The sequence below is a fragment of the Mustela lutreola genome, chromosome 11 (genome assembly GCF_030435805.1).
Source record: "Mustela lutreola isolate mMusLut2 chromosome 11, mMusLut2.pri, whole genome shotgun sequence".
In the NCBI taxonomy this organism is placed as follows: Eukaryota; Metazoa; Chordata; class Mammalia; order Carnivora; family Mustelidae; genus Mustela; species Mustela lutreola.
The window spans coordinates 19,644,946-19,667,754 of NC_081300.1; the positions used below are offsets into that span (position 1 = coordinate 19,644,946).

The 22,809-nt window shown below is 40.1% G+C and overlaps 1 protein-coding gene and 1 long non-coding RNA gene across 17 annotated transcripts in view; one reads left to right on the forward strand and one right to left on the reverse strand.

The window, feature by feature from the left end:
- The window catches only part of TCF4 (transcription factor 4), a 352,222-nt gene that overhangs the window by 304,302 nt on the left and 25,111 nt on the right, over window positions 1-22,809 (forward strand). For all 16 annotated transcript variants that reach the window (XM_059139402.1, XM_059139409.1, XM_059139403.1 and 13 more), the window contains 5 exons: window positions 1,659-1,791; window positions 9,824-9,891; window positions 11,025-11,103; window positions 13,640-13,716; window positions 16,681-16,884. In XM_059139402.1, the coding sequence (XP_058995385.1) occupies window positions 1,659-1,791; window positions 9,824-9,891; window positions 11,025-11,103; window positions 13,640-13,716; window positions 16,681-16,884 (561 nt within the window). The remainder of the gene's footprint in view (window positions 1-1,658; window positions 1,792-9,823; window positions 9,892-11,024; window positions 11,104-13,639; window positions 13,717-16,680; window positions 16,885-22,809) is intronic.
- LOC131811178 (uncharacterized) lies at window positions 20,271-21,157 on the reverse strand. Its single transcript, XR_009345842.1, has 2 exons — window positions 20,787-21,157; window positions 20,271-20,404 (listed from the first exon to the last, which is right to left on the reverse strand). It is a non-coding gene; the product is annotated as an uncharacterized LOC131811178 (long non-coding RNA).

The following is a 22,809-nucleotide window of genomic DNA, read 5'->3' on the forward strand; positions in this document are numbered from 1 at the left end:
GGTCCATGAAATTAAAAAGTTTGAAAAGCCTTCTTGGGAAGTGGGAAAGATGTAAGGGTATCATCTCAACTTTTTCACTGATGTTGACCTTTCATTTGGACTGGTTTAATGCGTAGAGGTCACATTGTCAAAGACATCCACCAGGTCATTGGCAGATCTAACGTAGGTTCATTGCCTAGACTGTTTAAATCTCTTTCAAGTAAGTGGTATTTCAATCCACTATTTATTAAATGCCAACTGATAACCAGTTGTTCATTGAGAATATAAGATAATGATGTGTTCAGCACTCAGCCGTAAGTTGTGAGATGCAGAGGTGTAAGCTCTCTTCCCTCCCCTTAAAGAGTTTACAGTCTAGGTGGAAATGCACTTGAAAGAGAAAGCAAGGAAAGGCAGCATATAATTAAGTGTTAAATGGCACAGCACAGACTGTGAGTGCATTAGGAATTCAGACGGAAGAGATTGTGCAAGAGTTGGAAGTAGGAAGGATTACTAAAAGAAGAGGTAGGACCCAAGATGGACCTCACAAAATTAATAGAGAAATATCAAGACACTGGCGTTTCCCTCCTACGAATAAGTGCCTGGGCTTTAAGCACCCCTGACTTTTAGCGTCATATTCAATCTCTATTTTTAATTGAATATCCGTGGCTGATTAATATATTACCCATAAGAAAAAATAGAGTTCAGCTAAAATAGTTTTCCTTTACATGTCTATAACACATTCAAATACCTATGAGAATAACTTTTTAAGTTACTTTTTTGTCTTGGAAAAGTAACTAGCTTGATGTGTTTTGGTAAATAACTGTGTCCCTGTTGGTGATCTGCTCATTCCCAAGCAGACGGATTGCCACTTTACAGGCACTGTGATATACCCCCAAGAAAAGCAGCTTCTTTGGGCCACAAGGATAATAATTGAACTCAAGACAAAACATTAAAACAAATGATTCTATGAAGATGTTCTTTTTTCATAGGTATCTGGTAGATTACTAATGAAGAAGACACATAAAGAAAGAGCTCACATTAGTCTTTCTCAGTTGAGTCATTCCAATTTAATTCAGTATGGTTGTTGATTTAAGGCTTTACATACGATGCTTTAGAGAGATAGTTAATCGTCTTTACTTTTTAGAAGTTTTCCATGTACCCTTCTGTTCTTGCTTGAGTTCAGAAAGGTGGTCCAGTTGTACAGGCAGAGGATTTGAGACTGGCTACTCTTTGCCATTTAGTCCAAAAGTTGACCCGTGTCCATCCCATGGGTCACAATACTGTTTTATTCATTGTATCATGGACTCTTTCTTACTTGATCAATAGTTCATACAAAAAAGTAATAGTAGAGATGGTCTTTTATGTTGATGACACCTCAGAGGTACTTTGAAGCGATAATTTTTAGATTTAGAGATTGTGATCATTTCTCACTGTCTGTGATGGCCATTGTATTCCTCTACATTTGATGCAAACCCAAACCAACTATGTGTCTTTGTATTTTCTTATTTGAAAAATGAAATCTGTCAGATCTAAGCAAGATGTATTCTTGGATATTTTGAAATTCGAAGGGCTGTCTCCATTGCAAAATGAAGAGTTCCAAAAGGAGTATTAGAATCCTAACCCACTAAATAGTTCATGGTTGAATGTGGCTTTTTTTTTTCTTCCCCTTCTTGCTGCAGAGCTATCCATCACACTCCTCAGCAGACATCAATTCCAGTCTTCCTCCGATGTCCACTTTCCACCGCAGTGGCACAAACCATTACAGCTCCTCTTCCTGCACGCCTCCTGCCAACGGGACCGACAGTATAATGGGTGAGTCATAGAAATGGTGATTCTGATGCCAACAAGCAAGGTCAGGGTTTAAGAATACAGGACCTCTTTTTTCTTATCATTGAGCAGCAAGCAGGCAATGAGTATTTGTCACATAACTGCATGAAAATACATGAACCAAACAGAAATAGTCATTGGCTTGTCCATAATCACTTTTTTTTCTTCCTTTTTGGGGGGGGTCACAAGAAACTGATATTTGGCTACTTGGTTCATTGTGAGTTATTAGACTGAACAAAGGTTGAACTAGGCCAAAACTAACTTGCTTCTCACACTCTCCAACAGTGAGCAGAGTGAACTTTTATAAGACAAACCACTGATGACTTAGTGAGATGGGGGGCAAGTTAGCTCTTACCAGGAGTTATTGACCCCTTCCCAAATCTAGTCAACCGTGCTAGGCTCTTAATCATGACATACCACAGTCTTCCAAAGACTAGCTCCTGTGATATTCATGGGTGATTATTAATAACTAGATGGCTTCACCTCCTGGAGAATGTGGCATCGTTGAGTCTTTCAGAGGGGAAGAAGCAACTTTGTTAATGCAGAAGAATCACACAGCCTGACGTTCTAGGGTCTTACTAAAACCTCAGCCTCCACTGGTCGCCACTACCCTGGTCCTAGCTCAGCCTGACAACTTGTTTGGCCTCAGGATCTCTTGCCGCGGGTCCCTGATGGGAACATTAACTGTATGCTTTAGAGAGAAGAATGTGTGACAGAATAATCCTACTGTTTATTCCCTTTAGCTCTCTGCAGTTTTTCATTTTCTTTAGAGAGTTCATGGGAGTTGGGAAAGTGGTGTGAATCACTTATGTGGCAAAGTTTTTGATGAGAGGGAAGAAATGTGCTTTGAAATGTTGCAAATATAATTCTGCCTAAATAATACACTCCCTGCTTATTCAATAATATATTTCACACTTGAGATGAGCCACCTTCGCAGCCTATTGCTATCATGTCTCACTAAGAAGCAAATTTACAAGAGTTTCCATTTTCGTAACTTTTCATAACAAAGCTTCTACAAATGTGTTGCATCAGTTTGACCTTGGAGAGGAATGGACAGAGGTCACATGGGGAAGTTGGGTTAGCTATCAATGCAGTTTTGGCAGATTTGAAAAACAAGAAGAAAGAAAGAAGTGCAGAACTGAAAGGGTGAGAAAAGCATATTTCACTTCAATGTGGTTTGACAAATGGAAAGCCCCTTTCTGTAGTCATGAGGTCTCGTTATAAAGAAGGATGACTGGTCATTCATCCTCTTACACGGCAGATTTCCTGTCTACTTGTGGTTTGAGTAATTTTCTTTTTTAGGAAGGTATAAAGGTGGAGCAAAAGCTTGACTTGAGGAAAACATACTTGGGCATTATTTGAAAAAAATTCTGTGCTGAATGATGTACAAAACAGTCTTTCTGGGAGCAAGGCACCACAACTTGGGAAGAAAGAGATATTTTGAGATGGAATAGTCATTCTTCATGAGCTGTGGTCAGCATGGCCACAAATCCCAGTGGGACTGAGATTTGCTCTGTTTAAGATGGTTGACTCATCATTAGCCTGTGGATGACAGGAATGTCTGCTGTCCTTCTTCATTGGGTCTGGGCAGCTATGGAGCAGTAGGTGACTTCTGCGTGCTAACAGGCTCAACCACACACTAAAGATGGAATGAACTTGTTATATGGACCACAAAGCCCTGTTGAAGTAGAGGGAGGGTCTCTACAATATTAAAAGAGCCATAATTTTAAAAGAGAAAGTAAGTGATTTCTGGAACCCAGAAAAAAGTTTTTAAGAATAATTTTATTACATAGATTATTACATAATCATGGGTATACTTGTCAAAATCTATTAGCAGAATGTCAGAAAGCTTTATAATCTTCTCGGGAAATAAGTAGACATGTTAATTCAGCTTTTTGGAAGAACAGACCTTTATTAACTTGCATAAGTGCAGTTATTACTTTAGGATTATGTTAAGGGGGAGCATTCTAGAATGTTCTTTCTTAAAATAAGATGTCCTGCGATTTCTTACATTAAAATACAGGGGAAAATTTAAATAGGATAATAAAGTCTTGGTATTGCATGGTGTCGAGTGGCTCACGTTTCTTCCCACTTTAATTTTCTTGGGCTTTGGATTGATTTTCAGAGTGTGGTAGAAGTCAGGGATAGCAGCATGTCTGTAATAACAAGAAGAGAAGATTTCTCTTCTGATGTTAGTGATACTTCCCTAACAAACAGTATGGATTAATAGGATACATCTGTAGACTTTTGAAAATATTTGGCATATACTCACTCATTCTGAAATGCAGGAAATAAAGAAATATTACATTGCCTATATCTCAAAGAACAAACAGAGCTAATTAAATAATTGGTAAATAGGGAACACATAGCCTGACACATGTTTGAGATTACACACATGATTCTGTAGAAAATAACTGTAAGCACTACTAATGCCGTAAGAATGGAGTTCAAGCACTAACACATGGACATCACATTTTTCAAGTTTTCTTGGTGAAAAAGTGCAAGGCCGTGCAGTCTTTTCATACATGGCGCTGATGTCTTAGGAAGCTGCTTTTTTTTTTTTCAGTTCAGAAGGAGATCATTGCCCTGCTTCTGAGTTTCATGTTATAATGTGTCCCCCTGGCCACCAGTGAATGTCCTAAACTGATTACAGAACAACAAAATGCATGTGGAGCAAGGGGCAAACTTAGAACCATCAGAAGGTGACCCCCTGGAACCACCTTGTCCCTCTTTCTGTCCTCTGCATTTCAAAGATGGCAGATGCTTGCCAAGGCTTACAGAAGCTTGTTTGACTTGGTGAGGTGATCACTGTTTCTTGTTTTGTCGGCTTTTGCCCTTTAATGCCCAATAGCATTTTTTGATAAATAAATGCTTAAGAAGGAAAAAACATCCCAATTATCATAACTGTTTTTTGGGGGTTTTTTGGTTTTTGTTTTTTTTTTAATGATACATCCATCCATGGATTTTTGAGAGAATTGTCACGTATTTTAGTTGGCGCACGGAGTATTTTCCTTCAAAGCCTTGCCTGTAAACTCTGGAGGTTACAGTCAACGTTTCTGAACTGGAAGGGTCCATTAGAATCCCGGGAATTACATGACCATAACGCACAGGACACAGCATGGATTCCTACTGGTTGGGCTGATAGAGTACCCCGCTGAAGAAAAGAGCCAAATCCGGAGTTACCACCATCAGATCCTTCAACTCTTCCTAAAACCCTTCCAGGGCAATGCTGCTGGCTTTATATCAGAAGCTGGCGGGGCCAGGGCCTCACATGCCAACAAGCACGTAGAGCAGGAAGGGAGCAAGTGATTACAAGCCAGCCTACAGAGGATAAAAATGTCTAGAGGATAGCAGCCCTGACATATATGTTGCTACCTAAATATTTCCTTCTTAACCTGCAATGCCCAATTTCCTGTCTTGACCAAAAGGTTTGAGAGCACTGCCTAGCCTAACATGGTCTCTCGAGATTACTCAAGGACAGGAGCGCCCCAGTACCCCACTAGGAGATACCATTTGTATACATTCCCAGGGTGTGACCCCTGGTTGTTTGGGACTCCACACCCTCCCTTCTTCTCAGAGGGAATTGGGCATAAAACTAACATTATTGTTATAATAACTATTATTGTTTCATTAGCCTTTAACTGGCCTGCTTTCTAATGCATGGAACTTCCCATGTTTTTAAACCTCAAACCAAACAGTGTTGAAGGAACAGACTACCATGATTGATTTAATGCAACATATGCTAAAGATTACCCTGGAATATCTCTCTGGTTCCTGAATTAATCTGGCTTACAACTTTCACTTCTAATGACATGTTTGTATGACATGATGCATTGTAGTATGTGGCTTTTCTAGTAGAAACATTATGTCCATTTCCCCTTGAGGACTCGGTTTCACAGTAATTTTATTATTAGAGTAGTCATATAATATTCACTTTGTCTTTTGTAAGAATCTCGAGCCTTCAAATACAGTTGGGTGATGAACAGGCACTGTGCTTAAGAGTAATATGGATTTTATCCAGCAGTGACTTGGCATCTTAGTTACAAAGACCACCAACGGAGAACAATAAACTCGTTTGATTTAAGTCTTCTTGTCCATTTCCTGCACATGGTCCTGGGGTCCAACTCCCCCCTTGAATTCCTAGGAATCCCTCCTGCTAAAAATTAGTGCATTGTGGCCTCTATTTGAGTCTTTATTCTAGAATCGTGTGTACTAAGAATGCTGGAGATACTCCTCCTTTTGTTATCTTTATAGAGATGAACTCATGGCTCATTTTGGAAGCATTATGCTGCTTCTAATAGTTTAATCACATGAAGGTCCCTTGGACACAGTTCAAAAAACCCTAAATTTTAAAGCAGTCACCATCTTTCAGACAAATTCACTCTGAATTGTAGTTCTTATTCCTTTTAGATCTTCACCGTGTTCCCAGCCCGAGGTTCTGGGTGTGCAGTAAAGGGATAACACATTTTCCAAATTCTGATTTTCGGTAGCCAGTCCCCAGGCACCACTCTTCCTGGTGTTTGGATTAGGGTGTGTTCTGATAGGAATGGCTGTTTCCTCAAAGCTGAGACTGAGACCGAGGGTGGTCCCACATGAAACAGAAGGTACCAGACCCTTCCTTCTGCTCCATCTTCTAGCCAGCAGCAGCACCTGTGTTCAGACCATCTGAATAATGCTTAGGGGGTTGGCGGTCTCGAGTCCCCCTATAAAATTTCAGTTCTTTTTAATAACTGCTCTTTTTTTTTTTTTAGATTTTTATTTATTTATTTGACAGACAGAGATCACAAGTAGGCAGAGAGGCAGGCAGAGAGAGAGAGGAAGAAGCAGGCTCCCTGCCCAGCAGAGAGCCCGATGTAGGACTCGACCCCAGGACCCTGAGATCATGCCCTGAGCCGAAGGCAGAGGCTTAACCCACTGAGGCACCCAGGTGCCCCAATAACTGCTCATCTTATATTCATATTTACCTTACTGCTTTAGAGAATAATTTTTTTTTCTTGAGCAAGAGAAATTGATTAGAGCTAAAATAACAAGAAATCAATCCCATCTTTACCCAGAAGGTGCAGTAGTTTCTACTTCTCCTCCTATTATATGAGCATTCCAGCAATTTCTAATGATATGAGTTGACAAAAACTTGGGCCTAAAACAGGAATTGAGTCCTGTCCCATGAAAGCCATAACACGGATCTGATGAGCACAAAGTTTGATTAGAAAGTGTATTTTGCCAAACACGACCCATTACTTCTCAGTATAAAAAAGAGGACACTACTTGATCATTTAAATTCACTTTCTGATTATGTATGCCTTTTGACATCGCAGTCACACAAATAAAAAGAGAAATCTTTAAGAGAAGGACCCATGTAGCTTAACGTGTTCAGAGGCTCGGAAATGTGTCTTCTCCCACATTTCCTGGAACAGAACAAAAGGCATTCCAACTAAAAGGGCAAATTGGCCCCAGTACGCTGCTTTGAAATTTAAACCCTTGGGTTTGGCCCTCCAGCTGCTGCAAGGTAGAATGGCTTCATGTGAAAAAATAGTCTGTTCTTATCAGTAGCTTCCATGAGTAGCCTTTGGAGTTTTCTGAAACATTCTCCTGATCACATGGGGTAAGAAGTTGATTCTAGTCTTTATTCTACTTCCTGAGTCCTAGTACCACACTCTACAAAACAGGCAGTAATAGGAAGTTTAGTTGGAAAGAAATCATAATGATCCTAAGATCATAACGATCTTATCTCTTCTCAAGTGTATTTATATATATATATATATGTACATATATATATGTGTGTGTGTGTATATATATGTATATACATACATAGAGAGAGAGAGAATTTATTTTTTAAATGTCCCTAAAATATTTCTTTTGGTTTTCATGAGAATATATTTTGAAAAATTTGTCATCCTCATGTTAAAGTTGTTCAAAGGAAGATTTAATCTTTTGAAAGCTACTATTGCAGCAAACTTTATCTGTAATTAAAACAAAAGCTTATCTTTTTTGATTTGGGTTTTTGTGTTAGTAGATAATGTAATTCTTTTTGGTGTGGCTCTGAAATTGCATTTCACAAAGACCTGTTTTTTAATCAAGCAGATCACAAATTTGTTTGACTAACAAATCTAATATTTAGGTATCTGTGATAATATTGCTTCTGTGGGGAAAAACAAAAAGTATCTAATTGCCCCCAAATACCATTCTAGTACATGCTGAAAAAATGTGAGTGCTCTCTGTGCTTTCAAAATCTCTATTTTTTTCTCTTTAGAATTGTCTTTCATTTTCAAAGAGCTCCTCAATGCAGAAATGTTCATTTCTACATGAGATATAATTTCAATTAGCTCTTATACTTAAGTATTTTTAATATTAGTGGCATCTGGGAGATCCGTCCACTAGCTCTTTGTATGTCTGACTCATTTCAAAAGTGTGCTTATACTTATAATCCTTAGCACTAATAAGCGATATACTTTTAATAGTATGAATTTGTGATCTAAAAAAGAATGGTTTTGTCAGAGGGCAGTTGCATTCCTTGTATTGCATACTGGTTTTCTTTCAGTTTTAGTAATTAACAAATGAATATGGGTATGGGTTTTGTTAAACAAATAAAGCACACCTCAAAAGATGATTGAACTGACATACCTAACACAGAACCCTATAAAAATAGCAAGCAAGATGGGACTGGGAGGGAGACAAACCATAAGTGACTCTTAATCTCACAAAACAAACTGAGGGTTGCTGGGGGGAGGGGGCTTGGGAGAAGGGGAGTGTGGTTATGGACACTGGGGAGGGTGTGTGCTATGGTGAGTGCTGTGAAGTATGCAAACCTGTACCCCTGGGGATAAAAATATAAAAAGTTATAAAAAGTTAAAAAAAATAGCAAGCATAACTTAACTATGCTAAGCAGAGGTCAGGAGAATGAAATTATGACCTAGAGAAGTAGAGAATTCAACCTATTGAGATCTGACCCCACTACCCCATTTTACAGATCTGGAAGCAGATGACACATTTGTCAGCAAGTGCGTCCTTGGGTCAAGGAGAGGACTGGGATTTTTTTTTTTTTTTTTAGTTATGTCAAGTGCAATGATGTTCTGTTTGGATTAATCAGTGGACTTCAGATTTCCTTTTTTTGTTTCACAAAATAGCGAAAGACGGCTCCTTGGAGTTTAATAGGTTTTATTTAAATACTATGTTTATTTGCTAATGTTCAGGCCTTAATAAATGTCATATGCCAAATGTTCTAAGGGTTGTATTAATACTGTTCAATAAGCTGATACTTCAAATTCCAGGGCACAGTCTACGTTTTTTTCACAATAGTCCTCGGTTCATTTATTTTGTAGTCAAAAATACCAGTGTTTAAGATGACAGAGGTAACTTCATGAATACGTAGACTTCTTTCATCTCCGAAATTTGAGACCATATTGATTTTTTGTAGCGTCACAGTTCAGATTTTTTTTGAACGTAAACACAGACTTGAGTATAGGTAGAGTATGTGTTATTTAAAATATTAAAAATATTTTCTTGCCCAGGAAGCCAGACCCATTATATAATTTCTTTTATTTTTGCCAAAAGGAGCACCTCGTTTTGCTAGGTATCAAATTTTTTAAAAACCGGAAAGCTGGCATAAATTATCTGTGAAGACAATTCCATTGTCTCTCTGAAATAGCGAGAAGAGGCACACTCTGAAGACTTCAGAGATCTGAAACGTACCACTTACTTCGTAGCTATGAACCTCCTGTGCTTGCACGCTTGCTACCATTCCCCACCAACTACTCCTAAGCAACCAGGGGGCCAGTCATAGCCACTGGAACACTTCATCTTGAAACCAAGGTGTCAGGTTTCTATTTTATCTGTAAAAAAAAAGTTACATGAATATATTTGACATCTACCTCAGCAAACAAATTAATGCTAATTAAAGATTAATGTGTTGTAATTAGCATTAAAAATGCAATTAAATTGTGAGTAAATGGACCAGGAATAGAAAATTGTTCGACGTCTCACTGCCTGGTTTTTCATATTCTGCCTTTTGTTTTTGCAGCAAATAGAGGAAGTGGGGCAGCAGGCAGCTCCCAGACTGGAGATGCTCTGGGGAAAGCACTTGCTTCGGTGAGGAAATATTGACTTTGGACTTCATATGTACCATTGTGGAAGGGTGAACTTTAATCAGAAGTGGACATTTGGAATTGTAGAAAATGAATGGCAAATAGCCTTGATTTCTGGAAATGCTAGCTTTCTTGCAGGATGGTGGTTGGAAAATTTGAGGAGAGAGCTCTGAAGCTTCCAGGGAAGGACTCACCCTTCCAGGTTGTCTCCTCACAATGTTGCCAAGCAGTCCTCAGTTATGGATTTGTGGATGTTCTCAGGGCCTTTCGGTGTATAGATCTTCTATCTTGATTTCTTACTTTTCTCTAAAGACGTATAGTACTTATGGACTAAGACTGATTTTGCAGGGAGCAATTCTAAAACACTTTGGGAAAGGCATTTAAAGAAAAAAGACCATACCGAGCTCTGTGAGAAATTGTCACATAATTGGCGCCTGGGGACTCAGTTTCTTTGCCTCACCTGTCTGCTGCCAGGAGGCTAGAGTTGAGCAGTTCTTGCATGTTCACTAGTGATAAAGCATCCCACCTCGTCTGTGTGAGGGAGTATGCCTGTTGTTGTCTTCAAAAGCTAAATGTAGCCATTTGCAAATGTAAGTGGGGATTTGTTGCTCTCACATTTTGTCTCTTTGGTTAGCTTTTCCTTACCATTGGGAGCATAAAGTGAGTTTAATTCAGCATTGTGACCTAAGTGGAAGTTTATACTTCGTCTGGGCGTTCTTAAGCCTTGGCATTAAAAGCTTTAATTGTGGTAGAGAAGGAGTTGGACAAAAATCTTAGAAATGATGCTGTCTGACCTGTTTGATGGAGGAAGAAAGGGGAGATTGGGGTGTCCATGTGGCTTGTTCACAGCCACGGAGCCTCAGTAGGACATGGGAGGGAAAGCAGAGTCTACTGACTGTGGTCCAGTACTGTCCCCGCCATTTTACATGAGCTCATAATTCTTCGTTTGAAAAATTAAAGTGTTAAATCTTTCATTTTATGACATTGGTACTAGAGTCCATTGTTACGTTATTTTATGACTTGTAATTTTTAGGTGAATTGCAATGACCCTTGGTTATTTAACGAATTGTTGATTCTTTATTCCTAATAAATGAGGGTTTGTTTCTTTTTTTCTTTTCCCCCATTTTTTTTTTTAAGATCTATTCTCCAGATCACACTAACAACAGCTTTTCATCAAACCCTTCAACTCCTGTTGGCTCTCCTCCTTCTCTCTCAGGTACCGTACCTAAATCCATTCCCATCATAATACCAGTGTCGGAGAACGATTTCCCTCTCATACTTCCTGGTCTGGCAGGTGGAAACTCCCTCCCTCCAAAAGCTCAAAACAGAACATTTCTGAACAGAAACATGGAAAGGTCTGTCTTTTCCTCTGCTATATGAAAGTACAGCCATTCACATCCAAAATTTTTCTCAAAAATTACATGTTTTTAGAATACATAGGCATATGGAAAACTTCCTAAACTTATCTCTGTAGAAGATATTCAGCAGAATAACATACTCTAAGAAGACAACTCAGGTGAGAAAACCCAGCTATTACAGTCAGGAATATGAATATAGATTATATAGCCATCAAATATAGACTGTTCAAAAGAATCATTTCCCACGGAAATTTTAGGCTTTCCACGCGTCCTTTTTAAAGTCCACGTCCCGGACATGATTGAGGAAAACTCTAATTGTGTGAATAGAGAAGTAACTGCATGGAGTAAAATGAAATGTTTGCCTTAAAATAGTACGTATTAGTATGACCTATGGCTTCAAATAATAAAATTATAAGTTCTTGAATTATGTTAGTAAAGCGTTTCCACTTTTCAGAGGTCCATTTAAGAGGCTCATTGCCCTTCTCGTATAAATGCTTCCAGAAGGCCCTATCTGGTGCATGTCTGTGCTCTTGGAAAGGAGGACAGGTGGCTTCCAAAAAAGAATCCGAATCGCATCTATACCTGATTGAAACTTGACCTTACTGTAATTTATAGTGAGGTCACTCGCCTGGATGCTGCCTTCTCAATCCCTGTTACTCCCTGTAGCAGCTCTCACGGGCCATCATAAACCGGGTTCCCTGGTAGAAAGCCGGAGGTTTTAGACTGCGCGAAGCTTTCAGAGGCGATGGCCGTGGCTTTGGGGGAGCCAAATATCAGCCTTTTCCAAGCCTCTGTTGATATGGGGTGGGGGCTGCCGCAGAATGGAGAGAGGTGGCTGGACGTTTAAGTCCGCATGTCCCAACGGACAGAATTGAAACTGGAAGGACACAGCTATGCTATGAAGGGGATCATGGAACTGCCATGAAACATTCCCCGTGACAGAAAAGGAACCGAAAGTTGAGAGATGCTATCCACTCCTGGGTCTTCTACTGTTACGCTCTGGGACATACATGATCACCAGCGTCAAGTGTCCAGAGCCAGTGTCCAGAGGCAACACGGAGCCCAGTGAGGCAGGTGGTGAGAGAGTCTGAGCAGGGAGAACTCCAAGGTCCCTGTTTCCAACAAAGCAGCTCTAATTTCATCTGTTTTATCATTTGGGGGGAAAAAAAATCTAGAGTCTATTACAGTTTGAGAACGACTATTTTGGTCCGGTGCTCCGATGTTACAGATGAACGTACAAAGGCCCAGAAGGGGGACATGATTTGCTAGGGCAGCACACACGTCAGTACCAGAGCTTGGGCGACCATCCAGCGCTCACCATCCTGCCACCGCATTTCTAGGTTAATGACAAGAAGGTTCGGATGTGCAATTCATTCCAGAAAATGCCACAGACACCCAAATTCTGAGCAGCGTGCTCTAGAGACAGAGAAACAAGGCCAATTTTCAGATCCAGCTAATGCCCCATGAAAGACCCCATGTTAGGAAGAGAGAACTTTACAAAGATGTAAACATGGGGATTAATTGCTGTTTTCACACTGAAAGTAGCTGGCTTTGTCCATATTCTATCACCGCAAGTAACTGAACAAACTATCCGATTTTTATTTAGCTTAAAAATACATATCCAAAAAAAAAATACATATCCATGCACACCCAGAAATGATAGGAAGAAGGAATTTTTTTTTAAATGCTAAGCATGCCGGGAAATAAGATTACAATGAGATCACAGATTTTTTTTTTCCTTTCTTGAATTATTTCTTAATTTGCACACAGAGTATGCATAATTGTGAGTTTAAAAGTGGTTTTTATTTTGTAGGTCAGACATGTAATATTTATTGTAGCAGGAATCAAGTTTAGTGGATCACAAAATAATTATTTTCTTCAGAAGATACCACTTACTTATTACTGTTGTTATATTGAGTTTTTAAATTTCCGGTTTGGTGGATTACTGCCAACTAATCTTAGTCCCTTAAAAAGTTTGGAAGGCTTATCCCTCCTTAAGGATCATTTTTAAAACAAGTAGCAGTGCTGTTGTTCATTGGTGAAAGAATTTTGGTTTCACAAACTGGCCTTGCATGAAGGGGTAACAAAATCCCCCTTTGCATTCTTAAAAGTGCCTTGACGATCTCTTTCCTTCAGGAGGAACCCTTCTCCGGCTTAAATTCAGAACCAATTAGATGATCCCTTTGGGGAGGAAGCCCAAGAGAATTCAGGGTCTACATCCTGTTTGAAACTGAAGATGTTTTCCTTGTCCCAGAATTCTTGTATGGGGAGTTTACATGTATTTATCTTAATTGTCCAAATGAAAATAAGCATTTCTAAAAGAACTGTTTAAAATATCTGCAAGGTTGTTTTCAGATTATATAGATCTCATTGTCATCTCCATTTTAATATCAGCAGGCACAGCTGTTTGGTCTAGAAATGGAGGACAGGCCTCATCATCTCCTAATTATGAAGGACCCTTACACTCTTTGGTAAGTCTCATCTGCTAATCTCTCCTCTAGCCATTTGGTGACCATGTTTCTCTTTTCGCATCTGCTTTGACTCTTAGTCTCATCTCACTAACAGAAACTTGAGATCGATGTTAAGCACACAAGTTTGGTTAGAGCTAGATTTATTAGACTATCATTTATTCCTGTTTGTAGATTAGAACCCAGATTCTACTACAGTGTAAGCCCTAGGGCTCCAGACACCTAAGACCAGGTAAGAGATTAAAAATCTTGGAAAGACAGTGGCATCTGCCCGGTCTTTGGGAACAGTCCCCATCAATAAGTTGTTAATTTCCCAATACAAGAGTGCTAGTGTTTCAGCCGAGCCACCTAGCCGGACCACTCGGAGATTCAATATCCCTCTACTTTCCTTTCCAGAGTGACAGGCTTATAGGTGTTCTCCTCTTGACCTCTGATAAGAAGCCTACTGTCTGTTTCCTCGTTCCCTTTGGTTCTCCTAGAAGTAACGTCATGAAATGTCTGCTCTTCCAGTAAGGAATAGCTGAAAATTTCCATGGGTGTAATTAATATTATAAACACTCCCATGATGATTCAGTGTCTGACACTCTAGTCTCTGTCAGCTCATGGTGGATGTGGCTGGAAATGTACATGAAATCACCCTGTCCTGGGTGGCCTTTGATCAGTGTGTGAATCAAATGGGGGAGAAGTAACAAGAAAGAGCTCTTAAGTCTTTCAGAGGTGGGTTTCCCTCATTTCATCCCTATTTTGAGACAGAACATGGAAGAGGCATCGATTGATCTGTCCGTCTAACTTAATGTCTTGTCAGAAGCTCAGCATTTCCTTTCTTCCCTTCTGACTTACTGTTTAAATTAAGGAAAAATCTAAAAATGGAAATATGGAGATAGATTTCCCTTGGCTCTGGCCTTCCTTGCTGTAGTGTGAGGTCATCCAGCTCTGCATTTTAGCCACTAAAGGCAAGCACAGGGCGAGACAAGGTATATACTACCTGCCCTGCCTGCGTTAATTAATCTGTAGCCCACATCTAGATAATCCATAGTTTTTCTAAGTGTTTACCTGCACTGGTTATTCTGTGGGACCCATCCATCAAAACTAGGTGATGTCCAACTATAGAACCATAAAGACTCGGTGTATAGTTAGGAGCTCTAGCTTTAGTTCTCTGAATACCCACCACTCATAAGGTGATTCGCAAGCAGAAACTGCTCGCTCTACCAGGAAGCTGTGAGCCGTGAAGGGTGATAGTTGCACCTATTACTTCTCTTCAGGGCTCACATGCACACTTGGAAGTATGTATTACTGTTCCTTTTTTTATAAATTATGAAATATAGACTCATATAAGTTTCGTACCTTTGCAAAGATTTCATAAGTAACAGTGAAGAGTTTAGGGGAGGTCCCTTCACAACAAAGTCCCCCCAAATCAGAATGTCCTGTACCATAGACTAACTGTATTAGACACACATTCCTTCTGTCAGTATAGAATAATTCGAAATTGTTTTTCTCAGACAGTAGAGCTGGTACATCTGTTTGCACAGCCCATTGGAAATCAGTAGGCGGTAGCATGACCTACCACAAAGAGACACTAGATTTGAAGTCCGAAGACTTAGGTTCAACCCTAACTATACCATTTCTTGGCATTGCGTCACCACGTAATTAATACTCAAGTTCTTTGAGCCTCATTTGCGTGGCTATATGGAAAGGATATAATTCTTCCCTGCTTGACTTATACACAGAGAATGGAGATCCAGTCGCATGGCATATCTTAAAATGTCACACTGGAGAGTGGTTTTCTTGCTGTCATTATTGATCATACTGCAGAAGGTGAATACACATCTACATGTCCTTTTTCTTCACCAAAAACTATAGTATAAGCCTTAATCTAGTTGCAGAAAACAGGATCCCAGGGGCAGGCATGGAAAAAAAAAGTTCAGTTGGTTTTGAATTGCATAATTTAATTATATAGGTAGTGAATGCTATAGAGTAAGGGCTTTGGAGTCAATTAGAAGTCCCTGGTGAATAATTAATTCATGTCTTCATGATTCTTCAGTCTTGAAATCTCATACCACTTTGGTTGACAAAGTTGTTTTAATGATTTTTCTGTATCCCTTTTGAGTTCCCACTCCCCTTTACACACATGCTGGTGATAATAGAAAGCACTGGTAAGGGGCACCTGGGTGGCTCAGTGGGTTGAAGCCTCTGCCTTCGGCTCAGGTCATGATCCCAGTTTCCTGGGATCGAGCCCCGCATCTGGCTCTCTGCTCCGCCAGGAGCCTGCTTCCTCCTCTCTCTCTCTCTCTCTCTCTCTCTCAGCCTACCTGCGATCTTTCTGTGTCAAATAAATAAATAAAATCTTAAAAAAAAAAAAAGAAGAAAAAGAAAGCACTGGTAAGAAACACTGGAAAAATAGATAGTACTCAATAAGAAATATATATAGAAATAAGAAATTATAGTCTGCAAGCATTTACCTGTCCCTGACTTGGTACTTAGCCCTGTACCATATGCTGTAGAAGAGGTGAAGGAAATATGCCTCCGAGAAGGTAACGAAGACAATTTAAATGGGAAACTACAAATACGTCGTCTACCCATTGTTAATTTTTTGAAAATTTTAATCAGTGCCTGCTAGAATGTTTCTCAAATTCTATAGATTTTTTTTTTCCTGAAGTAAATCTAAATTTTCTTTCAAGCTAGTGGAATATAGTATAGCATATGTACGTTGTAATGTCCTGAAAGAATTACAAAATATACTTTGTTCATGAAAAATAACACTATGATATACCATTAACATTTTTCACTAGTTTCCTTGGAAGGTCAGTGTTTATTTTTTATTATTGTTTCAAGGAAACAATAACATTTTATTGGAAACATATAATTCAGAAACTCAAAGTATGATTTGTGTCAACTCCAGTTTTACTTCTATAACCTATGCATGCATTTCAAACTAAATCAAATTTCACATCATTCATTAACCAACAGCAAAGCCGAATTGAAGATCGCTTAGAAAGACTGGATGATGCTATTCACGTTCTCCGGAACCACGCAGTGGGCCCATCCACAGCTATGCCTGGTGGTCACGGGGACATGCATGGAATCATTGGACCTTCTCATAATGGAGCAATGGGTGGTCTGGGCTCAGGGTATGGAACCGGTCTTCTTTCAGCCAACAGACATTCACTCATGGTAAGTGAGGAGATTTGTAGACTCTTCAGTTACTGTATAGAATTAGAATTTCAAGTATAATACCACTGCTGTTGTTTCTTCTTTTTTAAACAGCTTTATTGAGCTGTATCATTACTTACCTGCATTCTACCCATTTAAAATGTACCAGTCCATGTGTTTGAGTATGTTCGCAGGGTTATGCAATCATCACCAGAGGCTAATTTTAGGATGTTTTACCCCCTGAAAAAAGAAGAGAAATCCCCATGCCAGTAGTAGTTACTCTCCATCCCTTCCTCTCCCTGGACCTTGGCAATGACTAGTGTGTTCTGTCTCTATAATTTTCCTATCTTAGATATTTCCTACCACTGGAATCATACAGTATGTGGTGGTCTGTTCTGACTGGTTGGCTTCTTTCAGTTCGTGTAATGTTTTCAGCCTTTATTCATATTTCATCTTGTATCAGATCATCATTCCTTTTTGTTGCCAAACAAGATTCCATTGTATAGGGATACGTTACTATTATCCATTCACCAGATGATGGATATTTGGGCTGTATCCACTCCTTGACGATAATGAGTAATGCTCCTATGAACATTGATATACAAGTTTTTGGGTGGACATGTGTTTTAATGTCACTTGAGTATATACCTAGGAGGACATTGCTGGGCCATGGCCAGTGTTTTAAATTCTTCATCTTAGTGATGTCACCTAAAGGACCCAGCTTGTTTGTACATGTTATATTACTGGCATTTCACATATGAAGAGGTTGAAAGTTTGTTATTATTATCAAAAAACCCAAATCAATGTCTTTTGATTCTGTGTGTGGGAGGTAGGAATATGTGGTGTGTTTATCTGTCTAAGGATATGGGGTGGGACTGTGTGATTTAAAGATATGACAGTTTATCACTGCCTATTTATGAATAAGTTGTTTATTCAAATAATATTTAAACAGATCTATCCATATTACAACTGGAATTTCAATTCTGCCCATTGCGTTTGGAAACAATTTGGGAATGCATCCCCCTTTTTGGGGTGATTATGAAAATTTGGATTTTTTTAAAGATTTATTTATGAGAGAGAGAGAAAGGGAGAGCTTGAGGGCGTGGGGAGGGGCGGAGGGAAAGCGGGAGAGAAACCCTAGCAGACTCCATCCTGAGCGCTGAGCCCCTGTGGGGTTTAATCTCAAAACTCTTGAGATCATGATCTGAGCTGAAACCAAGAGTCAGAGACTTAATGGACTGTGCCATCCAAGTGCCCCAGAATTCGGAATCTTCTTAGCAAAATGTTAAGTGATGACAGTAGGGTGACTGAGTGGTGGAGAATGTATTACTAATGATTCTGTGTATTCTGCTGCTTATAAACTCCTGCTTGATCAACAAACACCTTAGTGTCCTCTTTTGTACCTGTAGGCTCTTAAAAAGCTGCTTGGATGAAGGTCTACCATCTGTTACCAACATAGCATCTCTTGTTTACCCATGATTCCAAAAGGGGAATGCAAAATAGGCACAGGTTCTTCTGAGGCTTGTTAAGTTCTTGCTCAATAGGATTCTTCCGTCCTTTCGGTTTCTCTTAATAAAAGGCTGAGATTGAGGGGACCATCCTGAGTGTTGTGTTATAGAAACCTGCAACCAATTTGAAACCAAAAATACTGGTTTATAAATAGAAGCAATGAACTCACTTCTGAAACGTGGAAAGATATTTCTGAATGCCAAAGCTCAATCTTTTTTTTTTCCTTTTTTTGCTTTTCCTTGACCTCTATCCTAAAAATTCATCATTGAGTAAAAATTGTTTGTCTATTCATGGCAGTTGCTAAGAGTTTACAAAAGGAAAATATAGATGTTAATTTAGCTTGGCCTCAGGTAATGTGTTAAATACACTTGGGATGCATATAATATGAGGTTTTAGTTTGTACAGCTCTTTTCTTTTTAAACTACAATGTTTAAACAATACTGCTTTTAATTAAGAAATCTGGCTTTATTAAAAGCCAGATCTGTGACTTACAACCATTCCTCTATATCTGCTCTCAATCAAGAGAAAAATGGTTTAATTTCTGGAGCTGTGTTCGTTTTGCATATGTTGAACGGGCGCATTGCTTCAGAAACAGTTTTTTTCCATAAATATGTAAAGTTTGCTCTTAAATACCAGATGTACGTTAAGTGGTTCTTTAAAATAATAAACGACACATAGATGCTCTGGGGGGACTGTTTGACCTTTGGGTTGCCTCCCCCTTGAGTCTGATTCGAAGGCGGGATTAGAGGGAGGGCCCAGAATCCTCTCTGGAGACGGGAAGTTGGCCTGACCTGGCTGGAGTGGCTAGGGAGGGGATGGAGCAGAGCAATAATAGAAGAAGGGAAAGAATCAGCCAATATTACACAAAACATTTTTGATTTGTTTTTGAAAACACTCTGCAGAAGCTAGAAAGCTGCTAGTTTCGCTGAGGAGGAAAAGCTCCTACTCCCTTCTCTGAAGGCATTTACAATCCAGTCCGGGGCAACCTCAGAGCCAACTGGGTAGTAGAGTCAAGTCCAAACACGTGGCACGGCCACACCTCGCCACCCTCAGAACCCCCCTTTCTTCCCAGAAATACCCGGTAGACCCACGGAGGCTGAAGTTCCCCAGCCTGAAACTCGAATGTGTGTGAAGCAGATCGGATTGTCATTTCTTTCCTTGCGCAAACCGGTATGAATTTTCAAACAAAAACATAAGAACAAAGGAAATAGTTTTTGAATTTAGTCAGTCTGAAGTTAGCCTTTGACCATTTGATACATTCCACAATAAAAAGGAAGTTGAAGGGGAAGGGGAAAAAAAAAAAACCCCTCCCCCCCCCACAACAACAACAACAACAAAATTCAAGGAGGATACGGGTAATGTTTTCCACATTTGAATTTTAATACATGAAACAGGCTATAAAACTCTGGCCAGCTGCAGTAAATAAAGTAGCCGTGGGAGGTATGCACCGGAAACTGTGCTGCAGAGAACACTGGTGGGTGTTTCTTTCCAACGACACACCTTCGTGCGTTGTTCTGGAGTAGAAGCCTGTTATAGTGACTTCAGACCCATCCCAGGGCTAGTTTTGTTCTGAGCAGATCTGCTTTATAATTCCCCTTAATAATTCCTCCTGATTAAAGAATAGACAGCTTTGAATTCTCTTGACCTCCATCCTCTCTCGCTTCCTCTCTCCCCGCCTTCTGAAAATCAAAACAAAATGGCTTGATAACTTGGAAGATGATATAAGCATTTCTTTCTGCAGCAGCTTGAAATCGTGGTGGGGAAAACTGGTTCTGCCTCGGCTGTTATGTTATCTCATTTAATTGCTAACATATTGTACTTAGCTTTTGATTCATAAAATGTTTTCCTTGGAGTTCTGAAGTAGGTCTTCAGTGATTTACTAAGTATTAGTGTAATGAAAGGGATTTTTTTTTTTTTTTTTTTTCACAGCAGCATGGCTCTGCTAACGTGAATGTTGGAGACTTGCAGGCTTTCTAGATGATATTTGGCCGTGCTCTTCCCTGCCCAGAAACCTTCACTGGCTTTCTATTATCTACAAAATAAAGACGAGTTGATTAAGCCCCATTACCATTTACCAAAAGCCTTATGTTTAGCCATTCCAATACGCAAAACTGTTTCCAGCAAGACCAGTCTGTGCAAATGACCAGAATTTGCCCTTTGCGTTCTCCTTAGGTAGTTCTTCCATGCCTGTAGGGCTTGGGCTGCCCTACTCACTTCCCCCTTGTCCATCTCAGTCCCACCTCTTTCAAGCCTCAGACTCCAATTCTGCCCCTTCCAGGAAGCTTCCTTGTCACCTCCACCTGTGTGTGACTGTCCATTTTTTCCCCTCCTTCCCAGAGCTCTGTGAATCACACTATTTTCTTACCCAGTCATGCAAAACTATAGATCTTTTAAAGGCCTGACTTTGCCCTTACCTCCTATCTGGTAAATCCTTGAGTACCAGGTCTTACATTAGGCGCTCCGTGAGCATCACCTCAGGCCGTCTTCCCAGGAGCCCTTTAAGGGGGACGGTGATGTCCAGTTGAGGAGTTGGTCGAACGGGCCTTCTTGGGTTCGAGGAGCTCAAGTCTGGAAGCCAACCTGAAACTGAGGAGCACCGCCTCCAGGTTCCACGCCTTTTGTTTATTACCACTAGCCCTCCCCAGAGATGAGCTCTAGCTGTGCCTTTCCGGGTAAGAGCTTGCGATTTTCAAATCTTGATAAATGCTCCTTGATGAAAGAATTTCCAGGCACCCCTTGGCCAAGTTCCTAGGGCAGCTTTTTACCCAAATGCAGAGTTAAAGAATTTTTCCTCCAGTGCCGTGGTATGCTGGATTAAAACCCGCACGGTCTAAACACTTCCTCTTAAATCAGCATATCTGGGCTAAGTGGCACAAGGTGTAAACTCTCCTTACTAGGGTCACGAAGTAGTAAATTTAAAATTATTTCTCTTACCAAAAACCACCCACGTTTCCGACAAGAGTCAAAGCAGAAATCTCTGAATGTGGGAGAATAAGGAAACAGGTGGGTTTGTCACGAAGCTAATTAGACATTCTTACCCAGGTAGAACCCCCCTGTGCCTCAGATACCTCCATGGTTAATCCTGATAGTAAATCATTAGGTTTTTATGAATTATTGAAAATGACAGTTCTGCAAAAATGATTCTCTCCAGTCTTCACTCAGTATTCAGATCCACAGATGAGACCTGAAAGCAAAGCTTTCAGATGACCTAATCTCCTCTTTTAACTGAATAAGAACAAAACCCACATCAAAAATGTCTTCCTGTGACTCTGTACATGCTTCTGATTACTTGCCAGTAGAGTCCGCAATGAAGGGATCACTTAGCTGAAGATTTCCTTCACAATTAACATATAACATTAGTGTGGTTCCTAGACCCTTTTTGCTTAAAGTCCATTTATTCATTTCCAGAAACATTTATCAAGAGTGTTTCCCAAATGTGAGGCTCTGTGCTAACACATGGTCTCTGCTCTCCAGGGGTTCCCAGTTTAGTAGAAAAGGAAACATATTTAAAAACAAATTGCTATGGCAGTACAGGAAACCCCATCCGGGGGCAGGGACGCAGCCCTCTGACCTAGGAGGGAAGGAGGCCGTTGTTCTTGGTAGAAGAGTAGTGGTCGTCGTCTTCTTCTTCTTCTTCTTCTTCTTCTTTTTTTTTTTTTTTTTTAAGATTTTATTTATTTATTTGACAGAGAGAGAGAGATCACAAGTAGGCAGAGAGGCAGAGAGAGAGGGGGAAGCAGGCTCTCTGCTCAGCAGGGATGCTGAGGCAGATACAGGGCTTGATCCCAGGACCCCGAAATCATGACCTGAGCCGAAAGCAGCAGCTTAATCTGCTGAGCCACCCAGGTACCCCGAGTAGTGGTCTTCTAAGGATCTGTTGCTCTAGTTGACTTAGGGTACAGGAAACCTTTAAAACTCCCCACCCACACCCATCCCCCACAGCATCCCTGAGACCCCGTCCTAGAAACCCCAGGTAGGGGTGTGGCATGCATTCAGAAACCAGGCATTTCAACTTGAGAAAGAAGAAAGAAAGCAAGCAAGCAAGCAAGCAAGCAAGCCATGCATTTCAGATATAAGCTAATCCTAGCCCAGTTTCCCTTTATTCATGTAACATTTTTAATTTCAGTTAAAAAGAATTTATCAGAAGAAAATTCATGGGGCGCCTGGGTGGCTCAGTTGTTAAGCATCTGTCTTCGGCTCGGCTCGGGTCATGATCTGAGCCCCGGCACCGGGCTCCCTGCTCAGTAGGAAGGCTGCTTCTCCCTCTCTCACTCCCCTTGCTTGTGTTCCCTTTCTCGCTGTGTCTCTGTCAAATAAATAAATAAAATCTTTTAAAAAAGAAGAAGAAAATTCATTAGGTGATAAAGCACCTTTTTGTATTTGATTGACATCTGAACATATGAGAACGTTTACCACTTAGGGCCTCATAAGATAACA